Below are 20,384 nucleotides of genomic sequence, written 5' to 3' on the forward strand. Positions count from 1 at the left end.
TGATAAACGTTCTCCTTCTGTCTTCTTAAACTAGCAGAACTTGGGCTTGAATGAGGATGTCTAAGTTAGCAAAAATGCCACAGCACTGCCCCTCAGGCAGCAATGTTAAAGGTATATTTGAGAAAGGTGAAATACCTCTAGGTATTTATTTGCTCTGATTTAGGTACTAAAATGAAAAAAAATGATGCAGACCTACGGAAAGACAAATCAAACATTTATGCTTAAAGGAAGAGGAATTTGACAGTGTGAAAGCTTAGAATAATCATGAAGCTCAGGATCCCCAAAACGACTTCAGTAAAAATCCTACATCTCTGCTTGAAGATTGCAGTAACAAAACTTCACCCAGAACTACCAATTCTGTGTGAAGTTCACAGTTCTGATTTCTGTTCAACAGTAGAAAGAAGGGTAGACTCTTACCTGTTCAGAGCAAATGCATAATGAAACCTCACATGGTGGTGGGAAGCCAAGTCAAAAGTAGGCAGTTTTTCTAAAGTTTTCACCAATTTCACAATGGAATCATAATCCTTCCAAAACAAGGGAATAATGAAAGTTTAGGTGGCTGTATTGGGGTATGCCTACATAAATTCCTCTTAGAACTAAGCACCTAATATTTCATCCCAAGAAGTATATTCAGTTCATAGTAAGTTTTACGGATTTCAAACTTTACGGATTTCTTCAAACTGTAAACGGCCCAGCACTCATCAGAAACCTGAATATGCACAGTGTTTAGCATGGAAATACAATTTTGCTTCTTGTACTGCATCAGCGTGGACTTGTGAAATTTTAGTACACATATTTCACAACTGAAGTCAGCTTCAGGGACTAAACACCTATTAGAGCTCATATTGGACAGGCATTGCAATACTACTGCATCTGAATTAAGGCATCTCAAAACTTTGAAGTAGGTATGAGTTACAAAACCAAAAAAGATTCTTTCAATATCACAGTTTTTTAAAGTGGTTTGCTTGATGACATATTACAAAAGCAAACCACAGCAAAAAAACCCAAAAAAACAAACAAAAAACCCCCACACCCTACCCCATCAAAATCTTCACACTATTTGAGGAGCAACAGTTGAAACTATGTATAACAAAATAAGCAAGAACTAGCACCACTCAGACAAGACCAAGTGCATATGAACATGTTATGTTGCCATGAGAAGTGTCACAAGTGTAGTACCAAAGCCCACTCATAATAAGAATACATATACATATCAATAGCAGAATGCTATGATAACCTTTAAGAACGATACACTACAGGCTGTGAATCAGATAGCAATGCTGAGATGGAAGAGAGTTACAATATGTTGTGTGCTTTCTAGGTGCTGTTATGAAGTAAAATAACATTTCTGCTGTGTAAAAGCACACCACAAACAGTGGAACTACAAAATAAAGTAACATACATCAATGAAGATACTGCAAAAGATTTTTACTAGTATGTATTTTTAGCAAATCTGTCTAAAAATGCACTAAAAATGTTACTGATAAATAAAAATTTATTGTGGTTTAGATTATCTTTGAGCATACGGTTCATACCTGGATATCTCTGTAGGACAGCAGCAAGTTTATTACAATGTCAGCAGACAAGACTTCAACATTATCCACTCGCTGTCGAATCCTTGCCAGCTCTGCTGCAAGCTCTTTGCCCGTGTAGAGGGTGCGGGCCTTCCTGATGTCATTCAGAATGGATTCTCGGAAATACTGGCTGGAGAGGAAGAACTTCACATCAGCAGTTGGAGACAGGTTCCTTGCATTTGGTTTTTTGGCTCTGCAGCTCTCCCGCAACATATATGTGGAACATTTATTGATGGAGCAGAGCCAATGGAGAGATTTGCTCAAGATCAATTATTCATTACTCATTTGTCTCAACAGAAGGCAAAACATCACATCAACCTGAAGCAAGAGCCCGGCATTTATATTGCCAGTAGAAATATACGAATTTCACACAGGGGTACAAAAAGACAACTCACCTTGAACTGGCCTGTGCCACCTTCAAGAGCTGAATAAATCGATCCACCAGAGGTAAGCATATGGGCCCAAGCAGCGACTCAAAACTGGGCTGCATCAGTTCTGTTAGTCCCTTCATAAAACTGCTATCACAGCAGTACACCTTGTTATGTGGAGTTATCATATAAGGGACAAATATGTAGTTACCAGTGCACATCTGAAAGGAAATAAGGTGTAATATTTAGGGCAGTTATGGTTTGACAAGCTTGAGCATAAACCATCTGCATATACTGCCTGCAGAATTTCACCTGTTAAAGTCTAAGGGAGATCTGCTGCTTACTTCAGCAAGACCAAGATTTTACCTGTGAAGCCTAGGAACTACATAAATTCAGTTTTCATCCCAAACATGATATACATCTGAAATGTATTCTTTCAGATGTCTGTACTGCATCCTGTAATATCAGCCTTCTTAGAAGTATCACATTGACCTTAAAATAGTCACTGGCTCAAAAGAGAAACAATTCCGAGGGCACACCCTAGTCACCCCAAAGAGGCAGGTGGACTCAAGCGAAGCTGATATACATTCTTTTCAAGGTGACTGATGTTCAGAAGAGAGTATGCACTGCAACCGAGTATAGTTTGGCTTACAGATGTGAAAACAGTACCACAAGCTAGTTGCCTCACAACAGAAAAACTGCAGAGAAAACTAATCCTCATATGAACTGCAAAATGACTCAAATAGTTTAGCATAACAAAGACAAATGGAATTCCCTGCTATGTAGCAAACCTTCCTGGGCAGTGGGACTCAAAACTGTACACATCTCAATCTAATCACTTATGGAATGTTTTAGCATTGACAAACTGCATTGATTTCTATATATCGATATATGACAGATACTTTGCTAAAAAAATAATTTATCTTCCGGGAAAGAGGGAGGCAAGCTGTCTGGTGCCTGTGGTATGTGTGTAAATACAGATTTGCGCACATAGAAAGCTTGTTGAATATTTATGGTTCTGAAGGATCTTAACTATGAGACAGTACACCATCAATACTAGGAGGAGTTCCACCATTTGGCTCTCAAAGCTCAGACTCCACTATTGAAGCGGCCAGCAGCCCAGCAAGAAACACTCTAAGGAAGCAATTCTTGAGACCCATCGTTTTCGTACCCCTATATTACTTCCAAGGTTTATTACTTTCTGGTCAGCTTCTTCTGCTCTCCCAGAAGTCAACAGAGCAATGAGGACACCACTTCAGAGATTCCCATGGGAAGCAGGGTTCCCTTGAGAGAGCAGTGACTGATTAGTTTTCAAATGCACAGCAACAGCTCTGTGCTTAAAACATGCATTTTAACATACATTATTAGATTTTTAAAACATGGAAGGATTGAGGTACTCTAGTCTGTATAAACATGTGTACGGATATGTCAGGAACACATTTCTGTACAGATCAGAGACTGGCTATGAGGAGTACAGGAACTACCTTTTTTTATTTTAATTATACCTGTTATACTATGAAACTATTAGACCTCACTATAAAGGCAATCTCATCCCCGATTCTGAGCGATATTGACAAACTCCATAAAATTTAAAATTAATTGATGCATGAGGTCCACTGAGCTCAACTAACCCAGAACTTGATTGGAGATTACAGCACACACAGACAGGATGAATTTCATCTTCCTCCCCACACAGATACAAACTCTTATAGCCAAATAGGTAGGACACATTTTTCAGTGCACGAGTGCACGAGTGTAGCAGTTCCAAAGGAAACTTGAGAACTGGGAAGCGTATGACAATATTTTTAATAAGCATTTAAGGAGTGTGTTGCTAGAACCCAAACTGCACATCTTTACTATGGAGAACTGAATGGATACTTCATATAAGGTGATCACACACTTCCAAGAGTGAATGGATCAATCTTTGACCCTGGTAAAACTTCATAAGCCCCAGAGTCAAAAGCAGAGAGGAAATTATGAATTTGCTGGAAATGGTTTCAACAGTTACAGGACAAGTGTGAGGAGTGACTGGCACGGAGCCACTATTAAGTATAGACAGACTGTTCTCCAGACTATTCACCTTTTTGAAATAAAAGAGAAAAAGCTTGGGAAGTCAGAGCTAAGAGAAAGGACAAAGTAGCTACAGATATCCTATGGTAAGCATTTTACTTCCTGATGTTTATTCAGTGCATTAAAAATAAATTCAAGACTGTTTTGTCCTGGTTTCAGCAGGGATAGAGTTAATTTTCCTCCTAGTAGCTGGTACAATGCTGCATTTTGGATCTAAGATGAGAACAACCTTAACACAATGATGTTTTAGCTGTTTCTAAGCAGTGCTTATGTTAAGTCAACTCTTCAGCTTCTCATACCGCCCTGTCAGCAAGGAGGCTGGAAGTACACAAGAAGCTGCAAGGGGACACAACCAGGACAGTTGACCCAAGCTGGCCAAAGAGATATTCCATACCATATGACATCATGCCCAGCACATATAAATGTGGGGGGAGATGGCGAGATGGTGGCAGCTGCTGCATGGGGACAGGTTAGGTATTGGTCAGCAGGTGGTGAGCATCACTTGTTTAGTATATTGTTTTATCATTAACATTATTATTATCCTTTCCTCTTATGTCCTATTAAATTGTCTGTATCTCAACTCATGAGTTTTACCTTTTATTTTGTCCCCCAATTCTCTCCCCCATCGCTCTTGGAGGCAGGGTGGGGGCATTGGCAAACGCTGCGTGGTGTTCAGCTGCCACCCATGTGAAACCCCAACAGCCTGTAGAAAGGCCCTCTCAGACCTCTGGCACAGTGTTTCCAAAGCTCAGATCTTAATTAAAAATCAGCTCTGAAAAAGGGTGTTTCCAGCTTTTGAAATCCACATAGACAAAGTTTATCCTGGCATAACGGTCAGGCAACCTACAGAGATAGTACTGGAGTCTTCAGACATAATCCTATGCACAGGAAAACTCTTCTCTCAGACGCCAAGTGCTCAAGCCCATTACTGAGCAAGAGCTCTTTTAATCTGATCCCAAGCATACCTTCTGTAGGAAGTAGGTATCTATTTCAGCAGAATAAGAGCCAGCAAAAAGTAGTTTACATGCATTTTTCCTGTTACCTGAGAGATATGGGTATAAAGGCCTGCTATAGAATACATGCAGACCCCGCAGCTTTTGGAAGCAGCTGTCAAGCAAGAACTTAACAGGATAAAACAGGAGAAACCAGTATATGTGAAGAAAGCGAAAGAAAATAAAATCAATTTACCGTTGTTCAGAGGACCCCCAGGGTTCTCAGGGAATTGTCTCAGGGTAGAATCTTACCTTCGTCCTCAGTGGCAAGTAGCGTGAGAACACAGTGGCTGTTCCCTCAGCCAAGGCATTACTTTTGTTGTTAACCTAACCTAGATGGTTATATTTTATGGGGAGCTCTATATCTATGAAACCTCAAATTTGGATGAAATTCATCAGACAAAACAGGCTGATACAGAAAGAGGGCGGATGGTGAAAGAAACAGTACAAGCTCTTAAGTTTAAACTCCTTAGGAAAGAGGCTTTTCAAAGCAAATACGAAAAAAAGTGAGTAAAGTTAAGAAATACAAGGAATATTGATCTCAATTTCATCCTCCTAGCTAAAGAGTACGTTAGAAATTTCACAGCTGAACCTGACAAAGGCAGATATGCAGTAGCTTTGGTGACAAAAGAAAAAAAAAAGAATGAAAAGTTAGGTGTTATTTACTAAAGGTGGTGGAAGAAAGATAACAGTGACAGCAAGACTCTTCTTGCATAAGAAGCCTATTGTTTCCCACTATAGAGAAACATATTTTATCAGCATCACAAATTCTAACTACAGAGCCCAACCTGGACTGCATTTGAGGACTGATTGAGATGGGAGCCCAAGAGGACCAGGGTGACTGTGGGGCCAGCAGCTAAGAAGCTGCTCCAATGTCAGACAGCTGTAAACATTCTGCCACAAAGCAGAGTGCATGACTTGTTTCTTTCCTCATTCACAGACCATGCAGCTTCTGTCTCAGCCACTTTTACCTTCTTTCTCACCTTTCTTTTGTCAAAATATAAGCTACACTAACTTAAGTCAGAAAGATCAGGTGGCCTTTCTGACACGTTTCCTATCTCTTCACACATCACTTTACATTTTGACTCAGAGCACACTATTCCACTTGGAAGTTTAAATAAATTCCACTTATCCTATTAAAATCTGCTGTGTATCAGTCCACCACAACTCATCTCAAACACTGATGTTTTCTCCTAACTCTAATTAGCCTCACTCTATATTCTAAGTTTGCTGAGCACCCAAGACAAAATTGTTCTTTTTCTTTGATCTATTCCTCTGAATTACTTTCATTGTATATGGTATAGCAATAGAATCAAGACATTCAAGAAAAATGGGCAAGTTTTGAAGGCGGAACACCTGAAATCCAATTGCAATATTCTCTATTATGTTCATATTCCATAACAAATTGTGAATAGCATGAAGGGGCTTCAAAAGTAGATGGGAATAGGCCACTCCAACCAACAAAAGGTGCTAGAAGTTTCATTTTTCAACCCTCTTTCTTAATAAATCCCTCATTATTTATGACTCAAAAGCTCAAATTACACTAATGAAAGTTATAAAGTGACTGCAGATCACCTGAGTTGTAAGCTGTAAACCATCAGGGGCTGGGACGGGCCATGAGTGTGCACACAGATAGTTACTATGGTGCAGTCTGATGCACAAGAACTCAGAACATTAGATAAAGTTAACTTGGCCTGAGCTTTCAGATCAGCTGAACCAGTTATATCTAAGAGATACAAACATACATATCTTTGAAGGCTGTAGGCCAACACGCTCAGTACCTGGCAACATCAGTCCACCTTTTGAAAGACAATCTCTGTCACAGCCCATTTCATCAAAGCAGTCAGACTAATCTGGCTGGAGCCAGCTACGCATGCATAAATGCTTACCACCAAAGTCACATAATTGGTACTTCATTTTTGCAAAGGTTTTAATTGTTTACATTTTTCTAATGTCCCTTCCTAACTTACCATGCAAAATTAACCAATTCTAGAGCTTGTGTAATTTCAGTTTAAATACAGCTATAAGATCGTCTTAATAGCCCTACAGCTACAGAATTTAAGACTATGCTGCTCCTAGATAGAACCACTGGTGACTGGAACATTAAGAACTTCCTTGTTGTTTGATATCCTTTCTTAGCCTCCGAAAAGACATTAATATAGCACCTATTTGTATTTAATAGATTATAAAAATGTATAGCATATAGGTATATCTTTCTGACCACAATGAGAATATAGAATTCTTTCAATAACACTGATACAGAACTGTTGCTTCTGAAAGGGGCAGCCTTCTGGAAACTCAATTTGTAGACAATGTCTTATCAGAAAGAACGTCATGCAATAAACTAAACACTATTCTCTCCCCCATAAGTACATCTGACACAGTACAGAAGATTTTTCTCTGAAAGTTATGCAGATAAAGAAGACACAGTGCTATACAGATGAGCGTTTGAGTTTTGCCCAATGAGTCCTCAAACCTTGACTTTTCCTTCAAAAGGAGGGATAAAACCTTCAAAATCCGAGGGAGTTAATGGTGTGCAGTCCTCTCGACTCCCTGAAGCTCTTTATTAACACTCCTCTGTTGGAACCACTTAACAGTCAAATATTCACAAACAGAGGAAAGCTGCCTTCGAAGACAAAAAGTGTCAAAGAAAAAATTCCCCCCAACCAAAACCACGATGCTTTACTCATGGATGGGAGAATCTGGCAGAATGTCATCTACTTGCCTAAGCTTTAGGCCAGCATCCACCAATATAACTTTTTCTTTTTTTTTTTAATAAATACAGCTGAGGCAATAAAAATAGGCAGTATCTCACACAGTAAGAATTGTTCTTCACACTGACTCTCCTCTAATTAAGATCCGCATTTTTACACTTCTCCTGCTAGATCTTTCAAGAAATAGCTGCTCTTATTTTAATTCTTCTGGTGAGATTTTTTTCTTACAGGTAATTATCTGACTGTACATGCTGTGCATGTAGCAGATGGCAAAATCCTAAACCAGGATATTAAATCTATTCCCTTCATCCCCCAAACCCACAGTAAATCAACATCTGTTGATGTTTTAATGAATACAGACTTAGTCTGGGTTTACTTCAAATCCCACTCACGTGAATGACAGCCTTGCTACTGAATCAAAAAGGAACATAAGGCAGCACTCACACCTCAAATGAACTGAAGCACAGAGTCTGAGTCTACCCTTTTAAATACTTCCCGCTTTCTTTGGAATATATTCCTTATTTATATGCCCAGCAATAACATTCTGCTGTAGCTATACCACATCCTAAATGCTTGATAAAAATCAGCACATACTCTATATGGTTCTTTCATCACATTCACATAGCAAAAAAGCTCTAACTCTTTCCAAGGAAAGTATGTGCCAAGTATGCTAGACAAAAAATTCAGAAAACAAAAGAACAAGCAAGAGATCGTGATGTATTACAAATAGCAACAAAAACTACAGCTCTCATTATCAATGAAATATTTACTGAAGGTTGCTACACTGCCTTTTTACATACTTGGATACCAAAAATCAAACTGCCCCCAAGCAGTTTATCATCTGAGTGAGGATCATTAAATATATTTCCCTCCCATTTCCACAGTGAAAGTGACCAATTGCTAAATACACCCTGGGGGATCTACAGTCTTCTAGCAGTATCTAAATTGAGACTCCAAGCTTTCAGATGGCTCTGAGATGCCTCATCCAAGGTCGCTCACTCTCGTGTTCCTATTGAAGGAGCACTACAGCAAACTGTCTCCCAAGCTATACTTCAAACAGGAAGGAGTTAAGAAGGGCTGTGGAAAACCACTAAAAATCACAATCTCTGATCCCTCCCCGTGTCATAAAAGGAAAATATCAAAAAGAGTCCCCAACCATAAAACATTAACCCTGTAAGCTTAATCACTAACACTTGCAAGTCAGCTGCCCAGCAGAAGGGTTCCCACTGCCTCCAGATCAGGCCAGCAGCTGGACCATGGTCTCACACCCCGGGCAGTTCCTGAGGCCACTTATCAGTGCAACCTGGTACACGCAAGCAACCTGAGCTGAAAGGTGACACTGTGTTGAGGTGTTACAAACTGCAATTGGTTGCAGACCTTAAGTATAATTCATGTACATTAGAATTCCTCAGACTCAACAAGAAGTGAAACTTAAAAAAAAAAAAACCCAAAAGTGAATAAATGGCATTTGGAACCTAATCTGCATCTTTTCTCCAAAGCTGGTAAGATCCAAACTGGGGAGAATTAAAATTAAATAAAAACTGGTGAGCAAAAAGAAGCAAAGTACATGAACTGTGACCTTTATACCAACATCTCCTTGTGACTGAAACTCTCCTCTAGTAATTTCTAGAATGCCTCTGCTGCTTGGTTGACCTCAAACATCAGATAACGGCAAAACCTAAACTAAAGCATTCAAATATCAAAGTAACTGCCTCCTGTCAAAGTACCACTCCCTGTAAAAATGTATGGTTTTGGTATTACTGCAATATTTGGAAAAGGTCCAACTAAATAGCTATAAAACCACATACAACAGGAAACAAGCCTATGTTATCTTGCACTGCTCTGCCCTGACAGGCTCCAGGCAGCTTATCCTAGCTATGCAAGTTTGTATTGACTATTATTATGGAGCACAAAAAGCCAGTCAGAACAAAGAACAAAACAGCTGGTAATGGATTATTTATTTTTTTTGTTTCCCCGCTAGTTTTAGGAATACTAGGTTCAGGAAAAGCAAACACAAGGCATTTCATTTAGACAGATATATATAGATAAACACACACGCTTACGCTTGTTTTGCAGCCTTTTTAATCCCCTGGTGCCAGGGATACCATTGTCTTGTTACAGCTGATGTTTGCATGCTATTCAAAAAACATGTTCTAGAACAGCAGGACAAAACTCCTGGTTTATTCATATGTGAATTTCATTTTTTTCAATGTTTGTAACCTCACAGGATCATTTGTATGACTATTTTTGGGAAGGATGGGCGTCACAACCTCTCAAGAACAGTGCCTTCGTCATACCCATTTATCCAAGAGTCTTACAATTTATTAAGAAACATGATTTTCATGAAGCAGGAATTATATTCAATAGCTAGGCATGCACCAACATTATGAAAAGTCTACTTCCAGGTAATTTGGCTGACATCATGTCAAAAAACAAGGAAAACTGAGAAAAAAAAGATCAGTTGCAGAGTTGCTATACTAGTTTTGCCTACTTCCCTGTTCTAATCCCTGGGAAAATACTTCTTCACAGAAAAGACGTTATGTGGGTGTGCTTGAAAACATCTGAGACGCAAGGAACACATTCTTTTTCTGGCATACATTGAAACATTTCTACAAGTGATAAATGACAGTTTCACAGCCACCTATCCAAATTTAAATGGAAAACAGAACAATCCTTTCTCAAACAGATGAAGGCCAAGTTATAACACCTCTCCTTGAGCTTCAGGGACTGTAATTTAAAAATAGGACAAGAAGACAACATCCTCCCCTTTACTCTACTGTAGCAGACATCTCCTGCTGGTTTCGTGCTAGCAGAGCTCTCTCCCCCACCCTCCCAGAGTTATTACATTAGTCACACATCATTTTCCCTAGATCCTGGGTGACCAGAACAAAAATACAGACTGCAATACATTCATTTACAAGAAAGGCCTTACTGTTCTGTTTCGGTTTGTGTAAAGGTCTAACTGATCACATACCCCACTTTCATTAGAGAAGGGTGAAAGATTTCTAGTCTAGCAGGTCATTCACAGCATTCTGTGAGTCTCTGAAAAGCACTTGTTGACTAAAAGCTATACAGAAATTCTATATGGAACCCTCTTTGCCTCGTTTGGTTGGTTTTTTTTAAAAAAAAAGTAACAAAATGCAGTGTCAGGGCCAAAGCTTGCACTGGTTTTGAAGCCATCTTTAGAAACTCCGTCAGTTACAGTAGATAACTACATCCTTTTCCAAAAGCTCTTTCATAATGGCAGAAATCAGTACTTAATCTATGAATTTCACTGTTAAATGAAAAAAAGCAAAACCAGGAATACTGCAGTTTTTATGGCAGTCTTAACACTGCGGGAAAGAAAACCTGACCAATTTCTAAAATTAAATATTTCATATGCCATTTAGAAAAGTTTATTCAAATATATAGAATAGTTCAGTATACACATAGCACCTCAGGATATCTGCACACCACAGTCTAACCGCTATGAAATTACATCTTAGCATATATGGCTACCAACAAGTCCCGAAGTGAAGCCAAGAACAACTCAGCATGCCAGATCCATATCCTGACATGACTGCCCGGCTGCTCCAGCACAGACAACATTGTGCAAGCAGTGTTCTCACAGTCACAGGTCTGCCTCCCTTCAACTTTGGAATGAAAAAGGGATGGGAGATTTGCAAGGCCAACCTCAGAAACCAGAGGGATGCCAAGGTGCAGAAATCAACAGTGTAATGACTGGCAGTCACAGACTGACTACCAGGATTTCTACTGCACTAGGACTAACAGGGTCCAGGACACAACTTCCAGAAATAAATGCACATACACTTTCTCTTTAAAAATATACACATTTTCGTAATTGCAGCCTTGGGTTTCTAAATGAGCGTCAGTTTCCAAATAAACTCTCCTTTTCAATAGAGTATTTTTTTAAAAACACTGAAAAAAACTATACAGAAAAAGGCAACAGAAAAAAAAGCCAAAATGACAGATGTGAATTTTGTGTGAAAGAACATAAGTAATATAAGTAAAATAATAACAAGTAAAGGCAGCAAGGAAAATACCACCGATAGATGGAGGCAAGGTAAAAAGTAAGTCTGGCACCTAGCAACAAAGTGAAATACACAGATTTGCTGCTAAGATTTCCAGAATTCTATATCTAACTCTGAAAAGCACAGTAGGAGAATATTAAATGGTTCAAGTGGAAAACATAAGATAAACAACATTAAATAGAACAGAAGTTTGGAATGCCTAGAATTCAACTGGCATCCACAAATCATACTTACGTTATTCTTCTGGCAAATAATTTCCTGGAATAAAAAAAAAAAAAAAAAAAAAGAAAAAAATGTTAATAGTATTGAACAACTACTAGGAAAGCTATATGATCAGAATGACTTACTAGTATTAACATTTACAGATACATAACAGGAAAAGACTTGTTGTAGTTGTTGCTTTCTATGCCTGTCAAATCAATAGAAATCAAGTATTCCATCAGAGGACAAAAAAACTACTATGGAACCAAGTAGATACATACATCCTATATATATACACGAGCATATGTAGTGTGTGCATCAGTACATACATATTTATACATACACACATGTACATACCTCTCCCTGTATAAATTTTTCTGGAGGGATTCTGCCTAAAACTTGACTATTAATAAACATCTACTCATATGTGAGAAGTTAAATATAGTAAGTAACATTTTGCTGCCAGCAGAAGAAACCTTGAAGAACAGTAAAAGCAGTATTTCTATGAAGTTTTAAAATATTCTAAAACTGGTTAAAATTCATGTTGCTCTAATAAGTCTGATACAAAAAATACATCTCCATATTTTAAAGATGAATTTCAGAGAACAAGAAGCCAGAGCACACACTGATGGAGAGAGCTGTTTCTCGCACACTGATCTGAGTGGTAGAGCCCAAGTGTGAACCACTTGTGGACAGTGACCTGGCTTTCGGCAAGATTTGTCAGCAAATTCCAATCCCAGCAACCTCTGCCACTGGGACTGCCAAGAAGCCTCACCTATACCACAGCATGAAAAACAAACAGCATCAAACCAAGGCACCTTGTACTTTTCATGTTGTGTAAGTCAGGCTTCCATAAAACTGCTCTTCCTCCTATTGAGGGGGCATGATTCACCAAAGAATGTTGCTAGCTTTTGAAGTGTTGGACATAAATATGCTAATATACATAAATATACAAACCTATACATGAACACATCTAGAACCATAGGATGGTTTGGGGTGCAAGAGACCTTTAAAGGTCATCTTCTCAAACTCCTCTCATGAGTAGGAACATCTGAGGTTGCTCAAGGCCCTGTTTGACCCAAATATTGATACAGAGGAATATTCCACTGGCAAAAGTTTACCTAGGTTGCTTTCTACCCCAATTAAACTATATGCCACAGTTCTGTATTTTCTGCATTTCTACGATCATTTTCAGTTCTTGAATTCACCACCTTCTATACAAGATTAAAACTGAACACACACTCTTGTATTGCTGCTACTCTATCTGCTGGCTTAACAGATACAGGAACAAACGTGACCTCAAAAGATGCCCAGGCATGCCCACAACTACTTTTTTTCAGGCAGCCATTAAATAATACAAATAAGGTCTTTCTCTCTGTCAACTTTCGTGCAAACAATCAAGAGCAGATACATGGGCCACACTCAAAGCTAAAGGAAAACAGAGTCTTCCAGGGAGCACTGTACTGGTGGCATCTGGGGCATCCAAGTCTCCCTGTGCAGAACTAGGCTTCTGCTGGCATCAGTGAGAACCCTGCATGTGACCCATTTGTGAAGTCCACCTCCTAAACTAATAACAAGTCTTTCCAAGTGCCCAAAGAAGCCTGGTGCCTCACTCCAAGTGATTCTCAGGGGGATTTGGGTATTTGGCTCCTTATCCAGTACAATGAAATTCTGCTGTGGTTATACGGTAGATCATTGTACTTGCATAATTGAATAAAATCCACAGATAGGTCTTTTGTCATTAGCAGTTTTATTTTTCCAGAAGCAGTGGAAGCAAACCCTCCATGAGAGCTGGCAGCGTCCAGATTGCAGTCTGACTCACCAAGCTGCTTACTAAAATTCTTCTTTTCAGCAATGCCTAGAATGGAAGTGTAATAGTATAAAACACCTCCTGATGAAAGCCAATGAAACTGAGGAAGGGGAAGTAATTGAAAAAACTGCCATGGAAGTTGTCTACCCTCCACGGCAGTTACTAAACCTTTAGTAGAGTGAGCAGGGAGAAGCAAGTACTGATTCCTTGGCTGACACAATTCACAGCCCCACAAATAATCTTAAACCACTATCTTGCCTTCGAGCAACCACCATACTGTGAACTCCAGCCCTGAGAATGAGGCACAGGTTTTGGTTTTACCGCTCTGTTATGCCGCTGGTAATCTCCAGCACAGCAATCTTGCAGGTACTCAACGTAAACACATCAGAGGCCATCTGGGGCCCCACCAGATTTGGCCAGAAACTGCTACTTTACATAGAAGCTAAAACTTCACAATTATTTTGCAGTCCTCCACACACTACCATTCTCAATTGATTGCTATTACTGTAACAATTTACCCAAATGCCAGTAATTCCCTTGAATGACAAAAACATGTATTTCGTTTCTCATCTGAAACCTGTCAGACTTCTGTTTCCATTCAGAGTCATTTAATACCTAGGTATTTAACAGACTGTGATAAAGTCATCTAAATCTTTCTCTGGGGAAAACTAAACTGAATGTTTCAGCATTTCACTATGGCCATGTTTTCTGGCCTTCGGAATATTTTTGATATTCTTTTGTGAACCATAAGTGGCATCTGCTTTTCCTATGGAAACAGAGAGCACATTTCAAGAGCTGGATCAACTGTGACATCCCCTCCAACATATCCCGTTTTTCCATTCTGAGTTACCTTCAGTGACTGCAGAGACTCTGCATTTGTATCACAGTACAGGATAATGTTGTTAGCCATGCTGAAGCTCTCCCTAACTCCCAGGTGGTAGAACAGGGAAGGCTGACGGAAAGCATCACTCATCTCTACGACAGCTATATCTGCAGAAAGAAATGAAAAAATCATTGTCAATGCTACACTTTCCTGACAGTCAAATGCTTCTAGGCCATGTCCCTTCACACAATTTGCTTTGATAAGAAGAGTCAGTTTTAAGTAGGAAATAAGAAATCTAGAGCGATTTTCCCATTTTAGCTGTTATGTCTGAGTTTTGAATACAGTTAGCAGGATATGGTTTAATTTTTCTCTTTCCTTGTTCCTTCCTCCCTTAAAATGAGACCTTAATTTCCTCAGATAAAAGGGGTAAAACCTCACTAACCAAGAAAAGATAAAAAGTTCATTTGGTGCCTTCATGAATTCTGATTGGTTACCTGATGGCCTTATGGGAAAAAAAAAAAAAAAGAGAAAGTTACATTTGATGTGAATTTTCACCCTCTGTGCGAGTTGCAATAAAAATTCATGCAATATATGTACATCAGTGCAGAACATACTATATAGATTCTCTATTAGAACTTCGGAAGAAAACAGCTGTAAATTGAAAGAAGGCAAAGTAAAGTTTCAATGTAAACTACCATTCAGGTCTGTTTTGATTCATACATTAAGACTAGAGAAAGAAAGACAAGGTACAGAAGAAGAGAAGGAAAGAGGAGTCAACATGTAAAACCGTAGGAACCCTCATCTATGTAAGAACTTCATTATGCAGAAAAAATCTGTTCCTAATGAATTTTATATATGTGAATAAAACTAAGCACATGCACAACACTAACATAAGAAGGAATATAGTCCACAATTTCTCTTAAAATTTTTCACTTGCCCACATTCACACCAATGGAAAAGTAAACAAGGCAATTAAAAAGTGTCAGCAGAAATAGCTAAGGTTTCTATTACAATAGGCAGTAAGTTTGCACTGCAAAAGGTTCATTGGATCAAGAGAGCAAAATGAGAAAAATTACTCAGCCCCACCTGTCCTGCAAACACCCTTCTCCTCTTCACCTAATTAATTTTTAATTTCTCTTTCAGGGAAAAAAAAAGCAGAGAAACTTAGTTCTATGAAGAGTAGAACAAACGAAAAAAGCAGACTGGTTTTCAGTGTCTCCCTGCTCTCCCCTTCCTGTGGATGCTTTTATGACAGAAAAGACAAGCAGCAAGACAACCACTGTAGGCAGAAAGCATACACACACTAATTGAACTAATGAGAGTTTCTAACCACAACATTTGTCTTGCTGATTTCCTTGGATCATCAAAACTGTAACAAAGATATTAAATAAAAGATAAGCCTTGTGGCCATGCCCTCAGCTGGGAAGGCAGCAAAGGGTGTCTGTGCAACTTGTTGAAAACATCCTCGAGACATCTATTCCTCAGTCATACTTTAGTGTAACTGCCCTACAGGCTTTAAAACTATTAAAAAGCTGAAGAACGGATAGATAACACCCAGGGAATGAATCTACAACGTGTGCCTTGACAAGCTTAGGCTCATCAAGAAACAAGATTAAAAGAGAAGATACTAACATCAAATATTAAATTACATTTTCTAAAAATTTCATAATTTGTATTCTAAGAATCTCCCTCTGTCCAAATTAAAATAAATGTTTGCAATGTGGATTCCAACAAACACATCTTTTTGAAGTTAAAAAGGTAGGGCATTGCTAAGACCATATGGACTCCAGCTTTCATTAATTTTAGGAAATTGAGATATCATAGAAGACAAGAATGACAATATTGCTACTACAGTTTGTTTGGGTGAGATTAGGGCTTGTTTGTTTATTTTCTTTAGGAATTTGCCATAATACAAGCTCTTTTTTTTTTACTAGTCTTATTCATATATAAGTCTAATCTTGAGCAACGCTAAGTTTATGGTACATTTCTATTACATTGAGCAGGAGGAAAAATTGCGTAACTTGCCGTGACTTAATTCTCATATCTTGCAAGATAACGTGCTTTCACTGAGTTGCAAAACTAAAATTAAAAGAGAACTACTAATTAAAAAAAGAAAAATAAAGAGATAGAGTCTGCTCAAACTTAAAATATAGAAAATCCTTGAGAAATCATGTGTTAAAATGGCAGGACCACAAAGGAGGAAAGAATAACCCTTTAAAAATCAAATCAAACCAAATCCATATATGTTTGAGTCTGTGGAAGTTACTTAAACAGAGGAGAGAAAGATCATAAATAAGGAAATCTGTGTAAGAAAATGTGATATACATTAAGATACTGGCATAAACTTGTGGTACTTATATATAATATACATTAAAATTCTCACTAGTTTTGTATAGCTAGGATTTAGCTAAGCCCAAAAGGACTATTTGGTCATAAACACATAACTCAGCAGAATACCATTTATTGGGCTCTTGCTCTCATTTTCCTCAGAAGAAATTAAGCCTGCTGCATTGAAAGATATCTTCCATTCACTGGAAAATGCAATTTCAGAAGTGGCAAAATGGTTTTTCACTAGAGGTGGAAGAATTATCTCTACGCTGGAATAAAAAACCCTTATCACAGTATTCACCAGTTTCAGTATCAAGGCAAGTAAAACAATAATTGACTACAAATGGGAATCTGAGTAGAGCCCTCTCAACACCTAATCCCTCAGTATGAAGCCCTCTGAAGACCAGAGTCCGACAATTAACTTCATGTGCTCTTGCACATTATCTTTATTGCAGCAAAGAGAGTCTGTTTAGGTTCCAGCAGAGAAATGAGCAGGGTGGGTTTGGAAGCAAAAAGCACTGTGCAAAACAGAAGCAAGAGACAGGGAATTAGAAGAACTTCAATTCTTACAATCCCACAGGTTGTGGGAAAGAATAAATTTTATTCCTTACTTTGGTTTCAGGCACAACATTAAATTTCACTTTCTCTACCTCATGAAAGTGGACCTAGTTACAGATCACTGATACTATTTAAAGAAAATAGGGATATTACAATCTTCGCTAGTCATCTTTGACATTACAGCTGAAATAAATATTACAGTAAATTATCATGTCTTGTTAGTTTACAATGAACAAAGCAAGTCTAGTCATAACCTTCTCTCCGCTCTCCTTAAACAACTGGCATGCCTACATCCATGTGACCGAAGCGTATCGTAAGTGTGAGATTAGAGCTTAACTCTGGCCTAGGCAGCCGAAGCAGCAGAAATGCACCTGCAGGCAGTTCAATAAGCTCTTGGTGTCCATTTCCTAGAGCACCTCAAGCTCTACCTCCCTACTGATAGCAACCAAGCCATCTGTACTCGAAATGCCTACCTACAAATCAGCTAGGTAATGACACACTGAGCTGCAGACATAGCAACCGCACAGCAGTCATACTCTATATTATTAGGCTAATATCTATACCAATAATTGCTTGAAACACTATCACATATTCAAGAGAACAAAATACCACTACACTGGGAATCACCTTCTAGGAAACCATAGGAAACCAGATTCATGTGATGGAATTAGGGCAAGTCTATCTGACCCTTCTTACCTGAGAAGCATGGGAAAAAGGACATCTTTCTGTGAAGCCTGGCATATATTACAATTGTGTTACCAAGAATTCTTACCTGCAGTGTAAATCCACTTAGGTCTTTTTAAGCTATCTGTGTAAAAGACTGGGAACTTCACATGTAAAACTTCTGCTAATTAACCTTTCCTAAGAAATGGTAAAAACTTAAGAATATACAGGACAATCAAGGTCAAGAAGGCTAAACATCCATTATCGGATAGAAAGCCCTTTGCTTTTGGCTATTAGTCATGCCTTTAGTCACCCCAAAACAATAAATGAAATGCAGTGGTCAAAGTTCATCTCCTACTCATTTGTTTAAAATACAACTGGGCAAAGAAGAATGTTTAAACAAATGCTCTGAGATATCATACACATACACCTTCCTTTTTGATACTACCTGCCAGGAAAAAAAAAAACCAACAGAGCAGCCATAAAAATAATGGATGTTTATGTTTACTATTATCTTCTGATTAATTAGTATTAAACACACGACCATTGCCTTATGTTCATTGTCCCCCAATTAATCAGGGCAAAAGGAAAGCTAATAATGGCCACTTCTGAGACAGAACAGTATTTAGGGTTCTTTTCCACTTCAAGAAAGACACAGTAAGTTACTCTCGTGACACAGATATAAAAGAAAAGGGCTTGCGACAATATTTGTTTCAGCAAATCCTAACACTAACTTTTTTCATACTGCAGTAGCAGTTCTCCATTCAGCATTAGAAAGCAGTTTTGACAAGCCATGATGACATTTAGTACTGGGTAAGCTTTCAGAAACAAGGAAACAACATCCTTATCTACTTCAACTTCTTTATAGTCCTCTGTGTTTGGCACGGATAGCTGGCTTCCTCTTTATGCAGGGACTGACTGCATGAGGTAGGAAACCTGCTTTGGAAATCCCAGCACCACGTTAGTATAGCTTGGTATTTCTGGTTCAACCGTGCAAACCACAGTGTCACTGACTTGTCAGCATCACTGGAATCAGGCATTTCCTGTCAAGGACATCTCCTACGTCTCTAAGACCAGAAACAATTGATGGGAGCCACTGGGGCGAGAACACCTAAACACAGGGGAATGGCTGACCTCCCAGGAAACCGGTCCAGCTGAGCCAGTCTGTTGGGAGAGGCTAACCAGAAAAAGAACTTTATAAAGGTGCCTGATACTTGGATATAGGGAAGGAAAAGCAGGTAACAACCATATGGGCAAGTTAAGTATGCCATACATTACAGGAAAAGCACGGTATCTGTAGAAGCTCCAACTGATGTGCAAAGCATGCTCAAGAGCACTAAAAATAGAGACACATGGACACATGCTATTTCTTATCGAGTGTAAAGCATTATGGTTCAGAATCCTTATAGCGATCCTGACTTGAGCAGTCACACTTTTATGAAACGGAAACAGAGATCCTGCATCACTGAAGTATAAACCAGAGCCAGTCCTGCAATCTACTCAAGCGCAATTTGTGAGCACGTATTCCCAGCAGGCTGGTGTGTGTCCCTTTCTGGATGCTGCATAGCACAAACTGGAGAAATAATTAGAGCACCTAATACTTACCCCAAAAGCAACAAGTTACCTTTAAAGACAACAGTACCACGTTACTTCCATACTGGTATTAAGCTCTACCGCTCCCTGTATAGCTAAACTGAGTTGAACTTTTGAATATCGAAGTCAACCTCTACACCTAGACTCATAAGCAAAAGGTATGATTTCACTTCATATAAACTCTTTGAAAAGATAACTGTTACTCTTAGGGTGGTCCTGACTGTTCCCCCTCCATGTTTGTATCAAATCTGGTGTGGTTAATATTAAATAAGACAACTGAGTAAGTCTATCTGTTGGCTTGGAGGGGTGGGGTGACTGCACAGGATCAGCTGCCCTTTGCATCAATTGGAAGATCTCACTTTCCACCCACCCAATCACTATGTCCTATACAAAGAGGTCATCAGACACAACACTATCTGCAGGGTTGCAACTGAATACCTCCCTTACTTCTGCTTAGGACTGTGAGTCCTGAATTGTTCCAGCAGGCAAGGGAATTTTATCTCCATACAGACATGGCTACAACATCCACTTGTTCGGGAACCCCATATATAACATCATCATGGGAGGAAGAGTTCCTTGAGGTACAGTACAGAAAATAAACAAACACACACCAATCCACATTGTTACAGATACAAATTAAACATCTATATCCATACTGA

General features: G+C 38.8%; 1 protein-coding gene across 1 annotated transcript in view; it reads right to left on the reverse strand.

The window, feature by feature from the left end:
• Positions 1–20,384, reverse strand: part of MAP3K5 (mitogen-activated protein kinase kinase kinase 5) — a 106,749-nt gene that overhangs the window by 60,548 nt on the left and 25,817 nt on the right. The window contains exons 2-6 of the mRNA XM_054061142.1: positions 14,611–14,750; positions 11,984–12,007; positions 1,970–2,163; positions 1,536–1,704; positions 418–524 (exon numbers count right to left, since the gene is read on the reverse strand). Of these exons, the coding sequence (XP_053917117.1) occupies positions 418–524; positions 1,536–1,704; positions 1,970–2,163; positions 11,984–12,007; positions 14,611–14,750 (634 nt within the window). The remainder of the gene's footprint in view (positions 1–417; positions 525–1,535; positions 1,705–1,969; positions 2,164–11,983; positions 12,008–14,610; positions 14,751–20,384) is intronic.

The sequence above is a fragment of the Cuculus canorus genome, chromosome 3 (assembly GCF_017976375.1).
Source record: "Cuculus canorus isolate bCucCan1 chromosome 3, bCucCan1.pri, whole genome shotgun sequence".
NCBI lineage: Eukaryota > Metazoa > Chordata > Aves > Cuculiformes > Cuculidae > Cuculus > Cuculus canorus.